General features: G+C 48.7%; 2 protein-coding genes across 5 annotated transcripts in view; one reads left to right on the top strand and one right to left on the bottom strand.

Moving 5' to 3' along the window:
• Positions 1 to 3,357: 3,357 nt before the first annotated feature.
• On the top strand, positions 3,358 to 14,589 carry LOC132438886 (paired immunoglobulin-like type 2 receptor alpha). 4 transcript variants are annotated; one of them, XM_060033185.1, is made up of 7 exons: positions 3,358 to 3,518; positions 3,833 to 4,219; positions 10,295 to 10,489; positions 12,775 to 12,805; positions 13,811 to 13,860; positions 14,071 to 14,102; positions 14,275 to 14,589. In XM_060033185.1, exons 1-7 carry the CDS (start codon positions 3,464 to 3,466, stop codon positions 14,395 to 14,397), a joined length of 873 nt encoding a protein of 290 aa, XP_059889168.1. In that variant the 5' UTR covers positions 3,358 to 3,463; the 3' UTR covers positions 14,398 to 14,589. The 4 variants fall into 4 exon arrangements, with proteins under 4 accessions (XP_059889168.1, XP_059889170.1, XP_059889171.1 ...); XM_060033187.1 differs by lacking the exon at positions 12,775 to 12,805; XM_060033188.1 differs by lacking the exon at positions 14,071 to 14,102 and having other exon boundaries at positions 14,275 to 14,390.
• A 603-nt stretch (positions 14,590 to 15,192) lies between these two features.
• Positions 15,193 to 18,670, bottom strand: part of ZCWPW1 (zinc finger CW-type and PWWP domain containing 1) — a 30,317-nt gene continuing 26,839 nt past the window's right edge. The window contains exons 16-18 of the mRNA XM_060033184.1: positions 17,042 to 17,102; positions 16,209 to 16,343; positions 15,193 to 15,649 (exon numbers count right to left, since the gene is read on the bottom strand). Coding sequence (XP_059889167.1) covers positions 15,330 to 15,649; positions 16,209 to 16,343; positions 17,042 to 17,102 — 516 coding nt within the window. The 3' untranslated portion in view covers positions 15,193 to 15,329. The remainder of the gene's footprint in view (positions 15,650 to 16,208; positions 16,344 to 17,041; positions 17,103 to 18,670) is intronic.

Below are 18,670 nucleotides of genomic sequence, written 5' to 3'. Positions count from 1 at the left end.
GAAACTTGTGAATATGACAGAAGCAGGAACTACAGACGCAGCCTCTGGAGTTGACTGTGGGACGGATGACTTCCCTTCCCTGAGCCTCGGGTTTCTCATCTGTAAAGTGGGGGTAGTAACAGTACCTCCCTTGGAGGGTCCCAGTGAGGACAGGATGAGGTAACACAGAGGACCCTGCACATGGCCTGGAAAGCTACACGGATCATCACACAGATACCTATCCTTTAAAGATCTCTCCTTCTTCCATAAACATTCAGTCAGCACTGACTGCCCCACTCACTGTGCCACGTGACAAGGACCCCCTGAGCCAGTGTCCCAATCAGTCCTCAAGCTTCTCCCTGTGCAGAAGGAAGACAACACAGAAAAGGGAAGCGTTGGCTGTTAACGGGGCCAGAGGGCTGTTGACCTTCATCACTGCGTGGAGAAGTGGTAGGGAGCACGGGCTCTGGGCTCAGACCCAACGCCACAGCAGACATTTAAATGTGATGTGACCTCAGTTAAATCTCATCATCTCACTCGGGACCTGAGTTTCTTCCTGCATAAAAATGAGGATCAAAATACACCCTGCTTACCTCCTGGGGCTGCTGGGAGAGTTAAGAGCTATTTTAAAACATAACCTGGATGTGTTTTAATCAGGTATGGTAAGACACACATGCAAATGACTGTTATGAAGGAAGCAGTTTATATTCACAAAACCATAAAAACAAGATGCCCAGCACTCCACGCAGGGCCATGCAGGGAGGCACTAGGGTCAGTCAGGAGGCAGAGGGAGGGAGGGGGAAACATGGGCAGGAGCCTTTGTTGTAGGTTCTGTGAGAAAGACAAGGCAAGGGAGAGCAGGCAGGTTTAGGATCAGCTGGTATGAATAATGTCTGTGGGCTCTGGGGATTACGGGCTGTCCCTAGTTGCCTGGCACCTGGCCCTGGGATGAATACGGCAGAAGAACATGGGCCTCCTGGAGCATAAGAGCCAGATGGAGGAGGTGGTGGGGAGTGTGGGCTCTGGACTGGTTGGTTTGCATATGACAGGTGAGCTCCTGGGCACGTCCATTGCTCTTCTAAGAACTGGCAGCCCTGGGAGGGACAGTCTCTCCCTGGTCAGTGAGGCCCCAGATGTCAGAGCATCAAGAATACAGCAAATAAGAAAACATGGCCAACACGAGTGCAAAGCACCCGACACACAGGAAGTGGGAGATGTCATCCCTGCCTGTTTCAACTTGTGGGGCCTGGGTCTCCCTCTACTTGCCTCACATAGTGAAGCAAGCTGAGAATCTTCCCTTCCCAGCTGGACTCTAGTTCCTGGAGGGCTCACTGCACACCTGCACCCAACCAGGGCAGGAGAAGCCTTCTCTGGGCCCCTCCCTGCCTGCAAAACAAGAGGAAGTACACAGAGTGCTGATGTCAGCAGAGGCCCGTGGACAGCCCACGGGAAAGAGCAGAGACCAAGACCTTGCCCGTCGTACCTCCCCCTTCCCTGTGCTCTTTCTTTGCCTCATGTGTCCTGCCTCACCTCAGGGGCCACACTCACATCCCTCCTGCCTTTGTTTCCCCAGACCCTGAGAAGGGGCCGGCTGAATGAAGCACAATGAATGACCCCCCAGGATGGGCTGTGGAAGGAAGGGGAAGTGAGGGAGGTTAACGGGGTGGCTGGTGGGGGAGGGGCAATCTTGGGTAAGCACCAAGCTCATGAGGCAGACAGACCTGAGTGCGGTCCAAATCCAGACCTGGAGGGAACCAGAGTAAGTGAGGTCACCTCCCTGTGGACTTTGAAAGATGCTTGGGCTGAATTGGTGACAGGAGATCATCCTCCCTTCCCCCAACAGGAATGGGAGAGTTTGAGACTCTCCATGCCATTAAGGCTCTGGGCCTCAGTTTCTCCCTGGGTAAAATGAACATAAGGATACATCACCACAGAATGTTGTAAAGCTGAAAATGAGAAAACGCAGGTTTAGGGCTTGACTCAGATAAGAGGGTTCCATGAAAGTGCAGAATCTGTCCTCTGAGGCCTGTAAGTACAGGCACATAGAGAAAGCCAGGACTACCTGGCTGGCCACGAGAGAACTGTGGAAAACATCTATTAGGATTGGGAAAGAAACTGAGAAAAGGAAAAAGGAAGTTCAAATCATGTCCTCCCACCCCCATGGTCCATTCTGTGAACCAATGCCAACGTCATCCTGGAGAGCGGGTGAGCAGAGCCTCCATCCCAGCCAGCCCTGGGGGGCCACCAAAGTTCCCAGCCCCCAATCTCTCACCCCGCCCACCACCAGTCACAGGCAGGCAGGGCGTCCATCAGAGGGGGTCCCAGGGACTGTCAGCTGGATGGCTCATGACTGCTCTGACCTTCATCCCCTCTGTCCAGGGAAGGCTCTGGATGAGCCAGGGTCGCACAGCTGCAGATGGAACCCCCTGAGAAGCGTTATTAAATACAGCCTCCGGGCTCACCCCCCAGAGCTCTGCAGTCACAGGGTGAGGCCCAGAGATTCTGTGGTGCAGCCAGGAGGAAGCATCCAGAAGGAGCAGAAGGCTCTGTGGGCTCAGCAAGACTGGAGTTCAAGTCCTGGACCCGCCACCTCAGAGTCCTGGATGTGGGGCAGGGCGTGTCTGAGCCCCGGTGTCCTCCTTGTAGAGTGTGAGGACAGAGGGCCCTGCAGATCCAGTCCTGCATCTCTGGGTGGAGGCGTGGCCTCCAGAAGGCCCACCCTCTGGGTAGGTGGGAACCTGCGCCCACCCTCACCTCACCTCAGGGAGGGTGTGAGACTGCACACAGGGAGCAGAGCAGGGCGGGAGGGGCCTGGTGGGCCTTGGTTCTGCCTGGGGATGAAGGGGGGCACTGCAGTGTCCCCTACCTGCAGAGAGAGACCACCAGCATGCTGGTGCCCCTGGTGCCTGGGCTGGGGGCTGAGGCTTGACCACCAGCAGCTCCCTCCTCCTCCTCTCTAAGGGGCTGTAGCTGGGCAGGGACTCAGGGCCGTGGACCTCTCCCTGAAGGAGCCTGAACTGGTCCTGCTGTCACCCCTTTCCCTGGGAGGAGAGAGACACTCAGAGAAGCAGAGAAAAGGAGAGAGAGACACACAGAGACACAGAGACTGACTCCTAAGGAGATGCCAAGGGGGTGGCAGAGGCAGGGAGCTGAGGGAGAGAGGAGAGGCCCCAGCTGGCCCAGGTCAGGACCAGCCCCTCAGTGTGCAGAGCGGGGCAGGGAGCCCTAGATCATGGTTCCCTTTGCACTGACCACAGAGAGGCCCTTTTGCAATATAGGAAAAGAAGCCAGATTGATAAAGGAAGTGTCAGTCATGGCAGGGGTGGGCGGGTTTGGGGAAGGCCCCTACCCTCCTCAGTCCTCGGAAGGAGCCTTGTCCTCGCTCTCCTGGTGCTGAGACTCCCCGCAGGCGGCCCCTCCACAGGCCTCCCCTCTGGCCTTGAAGGCTCTGCTTGTCTTCTCATCCCGGGAGGAGGGCAAGGCCATGGGTCTGCCCCTGCTGCTGACCCTGCTGCTGCCCCTGGCATCTCTGCAGGCAGGTGAGAGGCCGGGACTGTCCTGCTCTGCCTAGGGCCACAGGGACCACCCCCCTGGGGAGGGGCTATGGCTGGGTGTCTGTAGAAGTGTCCCCTGGGGTAGCCGGCCAGGCCTCCCACCCCCAACAAACAAAGAGCTGGTCCCACAGTGCCGGGTCCCCCCAACCCCGCACCCTCCTCCCCGCCCCAAGCCTGGAGAGGGGCTCACCCAGGCCAGAGGGCCAGTCCTACCACCTGTCACACATCCCACTGTAGGTGAGGGTGGCTGACGGTCTGGGGTCACCTTCAATGTCTCTCCCTTTCCCTCCCTCCTCTAGGTCACTGGGCAGAACACAATCCAAACACTGCCTTTGGGATGAACCAACCAAAGGAAATCTCAGCCCCCGAGGGTGGCTCCATCGACATCCCCTTCTTCTTCTATCACTCCTGGATACACAGGGTTTCCAACGTGAATATATCCTGGAGATGGAAACACTTCCATGGGGAGTTCATCTACAACACGACCCCGATGTTCATCCATAATGATTTCAAGGACCGGCTCCTCCTGAATTGGACAAAGGGTGGGAAGAACGGCTCCCTCCAGATCTCGAAACTGCGGAGGGAGGATGCGTCTAGCTACTTCTGCCGGGTGGAGATGGACACATGGGGAAACGGCAAGAAGATGTGGCAGTCCATCGACGGAACCACACTCACCATCACCCCCCGTGAGTCCAGCTGTCCTGCCTGAGGCTCTTGGAGGCCACTGGGGTCTTGTCTCCCAGGCCTGGCCCAGGCCCCCTCTTCCTCTCTTCTCTCAAACTCCTCTCCCTGCCCCCTCTACTCCTCCCCAGGCCTCTATCAACCCCTTTTCACCTTAATCTTCCCCAGCCCTGAGCTGCCTCCCTTGCCCATCCTCCTCTCTGCCCCCTCCCTCATCCTCAGGCCTCCGCCCTCTGGGCTCCCGGCTATTCTCCTCTCTTGCTCCAAGCTGGGGCTGCCCCTCCCCTGCCCTCACCCCATGTCCTCCAGGTGACTTGACATCTTTGGGATGTAGCTGCCTCCCCTTTGTCATGTGTCCATGTGTGGGGACTCAGCTACCCCATGTCTGTCTCCCCACGGCCATGAGCTCAGCCCACACACACAGTAGGTGTGTGGTGGCCACCAATGGTGGCCCGAGGCGTCCCGTGTCCCCATCACCTGTTTCCCATCTCCCCCTTCCTTCTGCTGCTCTGCTCCCCAGAACATGGCCCTCAACGCTCCCACCCCCATCCCACCTCTTTCCCATCTCCTCTTCCCCCGCTTCCACCCTCTTTACCTCCTTGCCTCCCCCGCACCTCTCCCTTGTGGTTCTAGTCACACTGTCCCCGTTGTCCACCCTGATTTTGCTCCTCTGTCCTGGTCATGACGAGGCAGCAGCAGCGGTAAAGGCAGCTCCCGCCGACTGTGCCCTGCCTCCCGGCTGGACACCTTGGCAGCATCATCCCAGCTAAACCCCAGCTAACCTTCCCCACGACCCCGGTAACAGTCGGCCCTTCTGCCATCCTCCTGTTACAGGAAGGGAGACCGAGGCTCACACAGCAAACACCTGCCCGAAGTCACTCCTGGTGCAGGTGGGGTTTGACCCCAGTTTAACCCCAGAGCCTCTTCTCTTAACCATGAGCCGCTTGGCCTCGGGTACTGACCTGATCATCTTGTTTTGACTATTTTTCACCTAATAATGGCCGTGTAGCATCAACGGATCTCCCTCTGTCATTCAGTGGGGCGTTGAACTTGAACCTCAGTGTATCTGACTCCAGGGCAGAGGTGAGGGGTTCTCTCCCAGGTACAGGCAATAAAGGAGTGTGTTGTCTGTAGATTATTTTTTTGAAAATCGTCTACGTTTGTTTGCTTTTTATAATCACTTGTGCTGGCAATTCTAAGCAGTATCAGTGATGAATTTCTGCTCCCGGCTGGGATGGACACTCCCTGTGTCTCCCCCTCGGAAAACCATTGCCCCTTCTTGACCACTATGCTGGTTTTAAAGCAAATAGATAGTGACTCACAACCTGAATTAAGCAAGACAGCCTTGGATTAGTATTTCCTGCACCTCCTCCATATTTCCTTAAATGGCCTTTTTTGAGGGACTTCGTCTCTCCTTAAATCCCTCTTCTTCCTTTCCTAATTCTTCCTTCTTTTTCTCATTTCTGTGTTTCAGTCACACTTACTGTGAGTTTTTTCATCAATAAGTTAATTTTTTTCAATTAATTCAATTAATTGGATGGTCATGCTCATTACTTTTTAAAAGATACAAGAAAGTAATAAAAAGAAATGTTTTTAATCCCAGTGAAGTACCACCATGCAAAAACATCACACTAAAGGAATATCTGTAGCAAACATATCTCATAAGTTTGAGATTGGCTTATTAATTTTTTTTTACAAACGGTTTACTTTTGTAGCCAAATCTAATTATATTCTCATTTGTAGTTTTTCTCTTTTATTTCTAAGCTGAAAACCCCACATCCCACTAGGGGTGAAAATATTTTTTCCTAATTTTTGTAAGATTTGATTACTTTTCATAATAAAATTCTTCAACATAGTGAGAATTTATTTTGGTATATAGTGTGAGATAAAGAACTAAGTTGATCTTTATACCAAGAAACAAATCAGTTGTCCTTACTTCATTTATTGAATATTTTTTCTTTTTTCCATTGATTCATAGGCCTAGCTTTTAAGTTCTTTTGTAGAATAGCATCCATTTCTGGTCTGTCTATTCTGTTTCACTAGTCTGTGTTTTCTTATATTAGTACGACACTGTTTTAGTTATTAAAACTTTATCATGTTTCAATGACTGTTAAGACTTTTTCCATCACAACCACATATTTCTTCCTCAAAAACTTTATTTGTTGCCCACCTATTCTTCCACATAAATGTTAGAATAAGTTTGCCAGGTACCTAGAAAAATGCTTATGTTGATTTTTAAAATAAGAATTGCATTAAACCTATAAAGCAATTGACAGAAACTGAAATCAGTATGATGTGCAATCTTCTCACTGAGGAAAGGGTCCTATTTTATATCCCTCAGTAAACCCTTGTAATGTTCTTCCAAAGATCATGTAAATGCCTCACAGGACTTTTTCCTATTCTCTACTTTTATTATTAATGTGCAACATTTAAAAATGTATACTTGTTATAATTTTCATTTTAAAAGTAATGCATAAATTCTGGCCAAGATGCTGGGTTATATGCACATGTTTACCTCCACTCCCTCCCAAAATCTACTAAAATGACAGCAAAGGGAATTTTTTAAGACAAAAACCCACAAGGACAAAGTATTTGCAATCCAGGTGAACAGAAACAAAATTGGGGACGCTGGAAACAGATAGACTAATGTAACTGGCTCAGGAGACCAGACGAGTTAAACCCTAAGCCACCAGCAGGGACACCCAGAAGGAAGGCGATTTACACTGCAAAACCCTCTAAAGGGTCAGGAATGGCAGCTCCTAGTACTCGTGAAACTGGGGGCGGAAGGGGGCCTGAAAACTAGAGGACTAGTTGAAATGTATTTAAGAAGCAGAGACACCTCCGTACCCCCACCCACAACCCCGGCCAAAGAGTGGATATTTGCTTTCTAGAAACGATAACCCACAAGGAGCCTGGGAGGAGTACCCTGGGGCCTAACTGGCGACAAGGATTTAGTTCTTAAATCTGGAGATTTGGTGAACTGATGAGACCTTAAACAACTTGACCCCTGTGGGAGCCTCCCAGGATGCAGGTAGCCAGGCTGGTACCCACAACCCACCCACCAAGGGCAGAATATTAGGAGACTCTTCTCTGGGATATCTATCTGATGGGCCTGAAAAGATCTAGAAATATAACAGATCACTCTACAGCCCACTAACTGACATGCCTTTTCTGCTATAACACACACAGCTTCCTGTATGCTGGGAGCCAAGGGGGTAAGGTGATCGGGGTCTCGGCCTTGCACCAAATCCCCTGCACTAAGGATTGTACCCTCACCTCAGCTGTGCCCAGGTTGCTTGAGGCTACAGAAGCTGTTTTAAAAATGACTGAACTAAACATTTAAAGAATGCTTTTCCCATGAAATGCAGAGAACAGAACAATCTGGGGGAAAAGGGCATCTGGAAGAATCCAAAATTATGAAAGGAGATTAAAATTTTCTAATAACTATCATCCTCAGAGAGTTAAGGAATTTCATGTATATAACACAAAAGGGTGCTTTACAAAGGAGCTTCTGAAACAAAAAAAGGTCTTGGAAATTATAGGTATACTAGCAAAGATGGAAAACTCAATAAATGATTGAAAGATGAAGTTTGTGGAAATATCTCAGAAGGTAGAAAAAAATTCAAAGATTTGGATATTGTAGTGGGTGAACAGCAGCCCCCCAAAGGTCATGTCTACACCCTAATCCCCAGAACTTTATACTGAATAATGTGAATACTGCCTTATACTGTTGGAGATGTGATTCAGTTGAGGAATTTGAGATGAGATTATCTGGGATTATCTGAGTGGGCTCTAAATAGTAATAAAAGTGTCCTTATAAGAGAGGGGCAGTGGGAGATTTGACACAGATGGAAGAGAAGGCAGTGTGACCACAGAGGCAGAGACTGTAATGAAGCAGCCACCAGAAGCTGGAAGAAGCAAGGAACAGATTCCGCTTCAGAGCCTCCTGAGTGAGCGCAGCGTGGCTGACACCTCGATTTCTGACTTCTGGCCTCCAGATCTGTGAGTAAACTTCTGTTGTTTAGACTCACCCAGCTTGTGGCAATTTGTCATAGCAGCCATAGAAATGTAATAAAGGAATTATAAGGAAAGATAAGAAAAATTGAGAATTGGTCCAAGAGTTCCAACCCCTGAATAATAGTTTTAAAAACAGAAAAAAGAAGCCCATGGGGGAAGAAATTATCAACAAAATTACTCTAGAAATTTTCCAGAATGAAAGAACCCAGCAAAATGGATAAAAATAAAGAGACCAACCCTGGGGCACTGCAACATGAAATTTCAAAACACCAGGGATAAAGGAAGATCCAACACATTTCCAAGGAGGAAATCAACTGGCCACATAAAGAGATTCAGGAATCAGAGTGGCTTGACTCTCTCAATAGCAATAGAGGAAGCTGGAAGACAGTGGTTGAATGTTGTGAAATTCCAAGGGAAAATTATTTCATTTATTCATTTAACAAATGAAATAACAAGCACTGACTGAGTGACTATTATATGCCAGGTCCTAATCTGGGCACTGGGATAAAGGAGTTAAGACAAAAAAAAAAAAATTATTATTTGTCTCAGAAAATCATCAATTTCACAGAAATTTTTTACAATTATCAACCTATGATTGAGCACACACTCACTCATGATTTCAACAGACTCTTTGTGGTTGTTAAATCTGCAGGAGTCTTATCTGTCTTCTTGTTTGTTTTTTCTCTAACCACTTCCTGTATTTGTTATTCCTTCTGCTGTTCTGTTTCATAAAAACATTTATTCCAACATAGGTTTTCATTACTTTCAAACTATGAGTTTCCTTAGAGCTGGCTCCTCTCTGTTTGGTAATTTTTTTCTTTGGAAATTTTCATTCACTTTAAAAATTTCTTCCCATTTTAAATAATTACAGCATTTAATACTATGAATTTAGCTTAGAGTGTGGTTTAGTCATATTCCAGGAGTTTTTAAAAAATACATCTTGCTCGTTTTTATTTTCTAAATAGCATGTCATTATATATATTTATTTGACTAAGAACTTAAAATTTTTTATCTCAACTGAGTGATGGGATTCACACTTTTATTATTAATTTCTACAAGTGGACAGAAAATTCAGTCCACTAACCTGAAGATTTTATTGGAGTTGGATTTTCTGTATGTGGCTTAGTATTATGTCAATTTTTTTTTTTTTTTTTGCGGTATGCGGCCCCTCACTGTTGTGGCCTCTCCCGTTGTGGAGCACAGTCTCTGGACGTGCAAGCTCAGCGGCCGTGGCTCACGGGCCCAGCTGCTCCGCGGCCTGCGGGATCCTCCGGGACTGGGGCACGAACCCGTGTCCCCTGCATCGGCAGGCGGACTCTCAACCACTGTGCCACCAGGGAAGCCCTATGTCAATTTTTTAATGGTGCCTTAAACATCTACAAAGATACAATCTGTGTGTAGGAACTAAAGTTCAATACATATTAATTTAACCATAATAATATATTTCCAATATACACTAGGTGCTTTACAGATGTTTTCTCACTTATTAAGACAATCATGTAAAATGACAAATACTGTTTGAATCCACTTCTATGAGGTACCTAGAGTAGTCAAATGCTTAGGGTCAGAAAGTAGAATGGTGAGTGCCAGGGGCTGGGGAAAGGGGGAATGGGGAGTTGGTGTTTAATAGGGACAGAGTTTCAGTTTGGAAAGATGAAAAATTTCGGAAGATAGATGGTGGTGATGGTTGCACGATAATGTGAATACACTTGATGTCACTGAACTATACACTTAAATATGGTTAAAATGGTAAATCTGTGTTACGTATATTTTACCACATTAATTTTTTTGATCCTGTGACTTAGTTGTCCCTATTTGTAGGTGATGAAATGAGGTTCTGAGATCACAGCACTGATCAGTGGTAGGGTCAGGATTTAAACAGAGTGATGAGGATTCAGGGCTTCCAGTATCTGCCCTTGTTACTCCCCTCCCTGTGGGAGAGCTTCAGAGACTTGCTCCCCACACCCCCACATTCCCCAAACTAGGGAACAAGATGTGACAGCTTCACCCAGATACCTCCAGCCCTTTAGTGAAGAATTTGCATATTTCTCATGTCTTCCCAGCCACCAAGACAACCACTCAAGGTCCCACCACCACCATCACCACCACAGCTGGCCTCAGGGTCCCAGAGGGCAAAAGGAGTTCATGGTCTTGGCCCTTGAGTACTGAAGCTACAGTCGGGTTGGCACTGGCCAGCGCTGTGCTCATAACTGCAATTGTGGGACTGACTGTGTACCTCAGGTGGAAGAGAAGCAAAGGTAAGTGGTCTGGGACCCCCAATCTCTCCCCAAGATTCCCAGCTGGGTGTTTCTCAGAACACTCCTGCATCTGAATGACCATAGATGCCCATTAAAAATGCAGATCCCTGCTGGGCTTGAGATCTGAGCTTGGGAATCTGCATTTTTAATGGTCTCCTCAGGTGGTATTTGTGTATCAAGTTTGGGAACCACCGCTCAAGACCAATCCCTCTCCACAAATCTGATCGTTTCCAGTTCTTTTCATTTGACTTAATCATTTCTCATTTGTCCTCACCTTTTAGTGCAAGGGTAGGGAGGGTCTGCCCTGGGAAATGTAAGGAGAGAACAGAAGGGACAGGAAGGTAGCTCCACTCAGCAAGCACTGGTTGGACACCCATTTTTCAGGGTCTGGGTTATAACTGGAGATGCAAAAGTAAATAAAGCACAGGCCCTGCTTTCAAGGAACTGGGGGAGAGGAGGATATGGGGAAGACAGTTGCCTCAAGGGCTAATGGCCTCATTTGCAAATAGCTATGGTAGGTTGGGAGGAAGGAGGGGTAATCAAGGAGGACTTCCCAGAGGAAGTGACACGTGCAAAAAGTCTCAAAGAATGAAAAAGAATTAGCCAGGTGGTGAGGGTGCTGTAGAGGTCACTGTCCTTCCAGGGGAAGGAAACCATGCTGGGAACTCTAAGTAGCTCACAGCTGTGGAGGAGGCAGGAGATGAGAGAAGAAGACCTTGGAAATCACACCCCAGAGCCTCTAATCCCAGCAGCAATGTGATAAAGCAAAGTGGCAACCTCAGCTTGGCCTTGCAGATACAGCGTCTGCAGTGGAAGGGCCAGAGGTGGGCCAGGCTGGGGTCAGTCTAAAATTGTTATTTTAGCTCTGCAGAGCAAAAACCACAGTGGTTGTGTCCTGAGAGTGAGGATGAACGTTCAAGATGTAGAGAAAATGTGACATAGTCACTGAGGAAATGCAAGATGGTATTTGAGGATCAACTCAGATGAGAAGCCATAAAGCATCATTGCACATGACTGTTTTTTTTCAGCAGTATTCAACCATGCAGGTTTAGAAACCTTTAGGAATTGCTGATTAAAAGTTGTGTTCAGGGAATTCCCTGGCGGTCCAGTGGTTGGACCCTGTACTTTCACTGCCGAGGGCCTGGGTTCGATCCCTGGTTGGGGAACTAAGATCCCGCAAGCCGTGCCACAGCCAAAGAAAAAAAGTTGTGTTCAGCTGCTAGCATCAGAGAACAGAAGTAACAGTGGGTTAAGTAACACAGAGGGTTTCTTTTTTCCTCATCTAAAAGGATCTGAAGCCAGAAAGCAGACGACACCGTCCTTAAGCACTCAGGCTCCTAACTTCCTGCTCACTGTCCTGGATACTGACTTCGATCCTGAAGGGTGCTTTATGGTGCAAGATGGCTGCTAGGACTCCAGGCATGATTTGTGAATCTAAACAGGAAACAGGATGTAGGAGGAAAGGACAAAAAGACTATGACCCAGCTTTCTGTCCTCCTTTTAAAGAGCTTTCCTGAAAGTCCTACCTACAACTTCCCCTTAGTCATAGGTCCCACATCTATCTGTAGGGGGGCACACTGCCACTCCAAATAAAATCAAGGTTCTGTAACTGAATAAGAAGAATCAAATGGATATTGGGATAAGCAAATAGCATTCCCTGCTTTAGGACACATCCAGGATTGAAGATGTGTCAGCAAGTGTGGTAGAAGGACAGGGGAACACGGGAGGTCAAGGAGCGAGTAAGAGGGCACAGATGGAGAGTAGAGGACTCAGCAGGGAGCCTGGATAACCTGAAAGAAAGTGGATCATCAAGAGACAAGAGTTAGTGAGGTTAAGCACAGGTACAGAGGGATGATGACAAAAGAGAGCTGGAAGGAAAGACAGTAGTAGCATAACTATGATACTAGCATTTACTAGGTCAGGGGTCTCAGCTCGAGTGATTTAAAAAAAAAAAGGCCCAGGGTGTGGCTGAGTGGAGCAGAGGTCACTGGAGTTGGGGGAAGTGGGCAAGTCCAATGTGTTCAGAAGGTGAAGGGGCGCAGGGTGCAGGGAAGAGCTGCTCTCCTGATGGGTGTTGAGGACAAGGCAGGATCGGTGTGGGCAGCCTCAGGGTGCCTGCTGGGTGCAGGCTCAGAGTCCCAGGCCCTCCCAGGCGGGTTTCAGCCGAGCCGCTTCGCTGCTCTGGTCTCTCCAAGGATTAGCTCAGAGTGGGGCGGGGCAGAGAAGGCAGGCAGGAGACAGGCCTCCATGAATGACACATTGACACACTGTTGGTCCCCCTACAGGTCTGCAGACTAAAGCCAGAACCCCAGCCAGGTGAGCGCTTCTCCTCCAAGGCGGGAGGGGGTGCTGTTTTGTGAAGCAGGAAGTTTCTTTCTGAGAACAGCACTAGGGAGCCTTTCACAGCCCCTCCCCTCCTGGCCTCTCCATCCACACCCTCCCAAGTCCCCTAACAGGCCAGGCTCTTCACTTCCGGAGGCTCCAGCTCTTTAAAAAATCGAGAACAGTGGACCAGCACTTTCTCTGATTCTTTCCCAGAACATCTCCCTTTGTCTTTCTCTGGCTGCCCCTTTCCTCCTTCATCCCCAGTTCTCAGCCTTTTCCTCTGTTCATCCTGGTTTCTCTCCACCTCATCCTTCCTGAACACACCTACCACCTCCACCTTCTGTCCTCTTTCTTGCCCCTCATCCGATCTGTCCTTTTCCCCTGTGACGCGGGACCTCCAGCTGCTCTGCCCTCTGTCTTTACTCAGATCAACTTCCCTCCTGGCTTCCAGCCTGGCTCCCTCTCCTCGGGCCCCAGCTCCTCTTCCTTTCCTGAGCTCTTACCCTCCTCATGGCCCACCTCTTTCCTTTCTCCATCTTTCCTTCCACTTCCAGGCTTTTCCTTCTCTCAGCCCCTCCCTCTTTTCTCTCCCTCCTGACTCTTGACAGCTGCCCTCCTCGGACCCCTCCCCATGGCGATGACCAGGGAACCTGAGATTAGCTTCCTGGTTTTAACTGAGGCTCCAGTTTTAACTGAGGCGCTGCGGCAGAGAGAACAGAAGCTCCCCCTCCTGCTTCTCCTCCCTGTGCCCCTGCAGTAAAGCCGCTTCTCCAGAACAATCCACCTCAGTCAGCACTCAGGGACAGGGCTACACCGCAAATGACCCCTCAACCCCGTCCAGGCGGCCTCCTTCTGAGAGCCTCAGACCTCTGCCTTCATCTTCCGAGTGTGTCCAGGCAGGTCACAGAGAGGTCACCAAGAGAACCAGCCCGATGCAGGTGGTAACTCTTTTCTGCCCAGCCTCTGACACATCGCCCCCTTCCTGTTCCCACACAGGGGATCCTTCCAAAACCCAGAGGAGAAATACGAGAACATTGGGAATAAAGGTAGGTCCTGCCGCCATCATCCCCGCTCTCCACCTGGGCCGTCCTTCCCCCCACACACCCCCTCCCTACACACGTGCCCTCAGCATCCTCCTCTCTCCCCCGCCTCACCCACCCTCCCCCAGACCCTGTTCCTGACCTAAAGATGACCTCACCACTGGAGCCCCCTTGCTGCCAGGCCACCTAACCCTGGCACATCTTGATTTTTTCTAGGACAACATACAGGCCCCAAGCTGGACACCAAGGTAAGCAGCTCAGATTAGGGCCTGAAAGAATTAAAGGAACATTTGGAGAAGGTGGGGTGGAAGAACAGAGGGACTGTGGTTTTGGCAGGGCATCAGCTGTGGGATTGCGGCTCTAAGATGGGACAGCTCCCCCTCTGCTGCCTAACCCCTTCCCCTTTCCATTCTCCCCCAGGATGACGGCATCTGGTATGCCTCCCTCACCCTCTCCAGCTTGACCTCACCAGCAGCGCCTCCCCACCCGCCTCCCCAAGAGGGCCCCCAGGAAGAGACCCTATACTCTGTCATAAAGGCCTAAGGAGTGAGACTGAGTGAGGACCTGCTTAGAGTCAGCTGCACACAGGGATCTCAGTTTCTCATAATCACCCTGGACAGACACAGACAACTCAGAAGCCAGCAGGTGTTGAAGGCCACCAAGGACCTGAGAGACACACAGCCACCTGCTCCAGTTCTCTCTTCAACTTCCTAGCCCTTGACCACAAAAATAAAAGTCCCTGTACAATCTGCCTGAATGCATCTAAGGAGAAAGCTGACATCACCTTCAACTTCTGTCCTTCTTGCCATAAAGGAACCATAGTAGATAGCTCACACCCAAGATCCCTCCCCTAGTACTTTTGTTCAGTGACTGCCTCAGGCCAGGGACCAGTAAATCCCCAAACACTGGTAGTCAGTCTGGAACCCAAGGTCTGTCTCCTAATTTAACCATTCTACTTCCCTCATGATAATAATTAGCATGCATTGTGTTAGTGGTTTACTTCATTTCAGCATCATCAACAACCCTATATGGCACTGGATGTACCATCTGAGGCAGGATAACAAGACCCAGAATGGTACAGTGTTTTTCCTAAGGCCATGTAGCTAGTAAGTGGCTGAGGCAGGATTTGAACCCAGACCTGCCCTTCTCAGTGTCCTTCTCCTAGGACTCGGGTGTCATCGCCTTCCCAGATCCCTATACTGACAGGCCTCCCACCAGAAAGCATGACGTGCCACAGTGACACGGAGGAGGAGGGAGAGAAGCCAAAAGAAAGCAAGTGGTTGAGACGAACCAAACCAACTAAACCAGTAACCTGGTTTATTAACATAAACTGCACAACTCTGACCTTAGCCAACCAACCTCACAGCCAATGAACAACCCCAACATTTATCAGCTTCTCGGGGATCCTCTGAGAGGCTCTGCCTCCTGCTCCCACAGAAGGGATGAGAGAGCAGGCAGGAGGTGCGAGCCCACAGCTATTCCTCACAGAAGGTCACGGCGAGCTCCCCTGCGTCGTCTCTGTGCTGTGGCTCCTCCCTCTGCTCCAGCTCTTCTCCAACATCCTCCATGAGTTGGTCCAGGTCCAGGTCACTGGAGGCTCCATCATCAGAGAGGACACTTCCAGCTTCCTGAGGCCATGGCTCCTGGGGTGCAGGCCCTTTTTTCCCCACCACGGGACAGGCCCCGGGAGGAGCTGGTGGGGTCAGGACCTCTGGCACTATTCTAGCTTCTTTTTCCTCAGATGAGCTGCTTACTGGGGCCTTGCTTTGGGGAGCTTTAAATTTTTTCTTAGGGCCTAAATGAAAAAGTAATAAAACTGAGAGACTTATTGGGTCACCTGTCCTCACCTTTTACAAGTCAAACTCCTAAATTTCTATTACCAAAACAATCTCTGGAAAAGATGACCTTTCTTAAAAGAAAGAAAATGGGGTTTGGAGTCAGAAAGACTTGGATCCACAGGCTAGACATGGGTCTTGAGCAAACTTTAAACCCTTTAAACCTCAGTCTCCTTATCTGTAAAATGGCAAATATCCAGCCATAGAGATACTGAAAGAATTAAAGGGAACAAGTATAGAAGTATCTATCTAGCCAGCCCATGGAAATATCCATAAATGTTAATTCCCACCTCCTTACCATTCTCCTATGCCTGAATGTTCTTGAATCAAATCGAAAAATAACCACTAAATGTTTCTACAGTGTGTGCTGTGTTCTACAATTTGGATGACACCCTTTTCGCCAAACTTTTTTTTTTTAAGTAATGAAAAGCTGTGAAATTATTAAAAAATGATCAAAGGAGGGAAAATGCAGACATGAACCTCATTTCCCCACAGTTCTCCCCAAGTCTTAAGCCTTACCTGGCTGCTCAGGTTCTGAATTCCCATGCCCTTTTTTCCTTCCCATGATGGGTAAAGATGGAGCTGCAGATTCATTTCCCAGAGATCTCTTCATTGTCTTCCTTTGCGGGGTTCCATCTCGTCCATGTGCTCCACCTGCATCACCCCCAACCCCCAACCGTGAAGGACATTGGTTTATTTCTCACTGAGTGACAGCATGCCTAGGGTCCATAGACTCCCCACATTTGTCCTCCGCCTTGCATCTTCTGCTCATTTTCAATCTAGTGAGTCCTCGTGGTTCCTTTCTTTTCCCCAAATATTTCCTTTTTCTTCCCCCCGGGTCTTCTCTTTATAGTTCACCTCAGAACCCGCCTCCTCCAAGAAGTCATCCTTCTTGGCTAAGAATTTAAAACATTCATTCCACCTTTAACCTAAGATTTTGTAATTCAACTCACAGAAGTGAGAAGGCTACAGCTTCCCTGACAACATTAGCATGAGTCTTTTTTTTCTTTTTTTTTTTTTCTCGGTACGCGGGCCTCTCACTGTTGTGACCTCTCCCGTTGTGGAGCACAGGCTCCGGACACGCAGGCTCAGCGGCCATGGCTCACAGGCCCAGCCGCTCCACAGCATGTGGGATCTTCCCGGACCGGGGCACAAACCCGTGTCCCCTGCATCGGCAGGTGGACTCTCAACCACTGCGCCACTAGGGAAGCCCCTAGCATGAGTCTTGCTCATTTTCTCAGGTTCTGGAGCTGAGACATCAGTAAGGCCCAGCCACATGCAGACCCTCCCACTCTCTGCTTCTGCCTTGCCTTAACTGTAGCACATGTCTGATTTCCAGCTGACTTGCTTACCTCTTGCCTTGGGTTTTTTTGTCTGAATTTTGGCTGGCTTGGGACCAGGTAAAGTTGGATCCTGAGAAAAATAAGGAGAGAAAAATAAGAAAATATAAATGAAGTCACATAATTGTGATTTAATAGAGTGGGACGCTACAGAAATGATGAGTGCACTTAAGGGAGTTCAAATTAGGTTCTGTGAGTCTGATACAATTTAAATCAATGACAGCACTTCCCTGGTGGTGCAGTGGTTAAGAATCCACCTGCCAATGAAGGGGTCACAGGTTCAAGCCCTGGTCCAGGAAGATCCCACATGCTGCGGAGCAGCTAAGCCCGTGTGCCACAACTACTGAGCCTGTGCTCTAAAACCCACATGCCACAACTACTGAAGCCCATGCGCCTAGAGCCTGTGCTCCGAAACAAGAGAAGCCACTGCAATGAGAAGCCCATGCACCGCAATGAAGAGTAGCCCCCCTCACTGCAACCAGAGAAGCCCCCACACAGCAACAAAGACCCAACGCAGCCAAAAATATATAAATAATTTTTTTTAATGTTTAAAAATAAATAAGTAATGTTCATCCTTCCCATTCTATTTGTTATTAGTCAATGCAAGGCTTTATGCACAATAGAAGGAAATAAAGTTAGGCCACAAACATGATAAAAACTGGTAAATTAAAAATTAAAAGAGAAAGTGAAAAATATACACTTCAGAGCTTCTAGTTTCCAGATCTACACACAAGGAGCTTGGAAGCTGTAACTGTGTTCTAACAACACTAAAAAGCTGAACAGACTGAAATACCAATAACTCTTCTTAGATCCATAAGAACAGTGAGGACACAGGGAAAACCTCTGCCCTCAAAACTGAAGATACACAGGCAAATACAGGGAGTCATGCTTATCAGAACATACACTCACAAGCAGAAACCACCAAGAGAACTAGTGTCAGGATAGGAAAACCTCAACAGTAATAAAGGAATTGCTCAGTGTGGACAAGTCTGAGAGTTAAAAACTCCAGGGATACCCAGTCATGGGGGACTTCCAGACTTTTTGTGAGTTTTCCTTCCAGGAGCTCAACCAGATTCTCACAGAAAATATCAGAGAAAAACTCCTTCATGCTTCCAGCAGGGAGAGGGGGAAAGAACCATTTTGAAATATACCAGAGCATTCTGTTCTTCTTAACAAAACCTACCCTCAGGAGAAACCAGTTAACCAGAGCCTAACCTACTAGGGTGTTAACAGAGCCTAACTGTCCTGGCGATAGGGAAACACCCAACTTCAGCCCACTCTAATCACCCCGCCCCACCTAAGGGGGTGGGAAAAAACTAAGAAACACTGTGAAGTTTACAGTCCAGAGGCATAAGTTCATTAATAGACTTAGACCCAATCACAGGATATAGAACACTTCCCCTCCCCTGACACCTGACCACCACATTACTAAAGATATACTTACAGCACATCATGTTTGGCAATCAAGAAAAAAACTACAAGGCATATCAAATGGCAAAAACACAACCGGAAGAGACAGAGCAAGTATCAAAACCAGGGACTTCCTTGGTGGCACAGTGGTTAAGAATCCGCCTGTCAATGCAGGGGACACGGGTTCGAGCCCTGGTCCGGGAAGATCCCACATGCTACGGAGCAACTAAG

The sequence above is a fragment of the Delphinus delphis genome, chromosome 15 (assembly GCF_949987515.2).
Source record: "Delphinus delphis chromosome 15, mDelDel1.2, whole genome shotgun sequence".
Taxonomy (NCBI): domain Eukaryota; kingdom Metazoa; phylum Chordata; class Mammalia; order Artiodactyla; family Delphinidae; genus Delphinus; species Delphinus delphis.
This window is presented reverse-complemented; position numbering and strand designations above follow the sequence as displayed.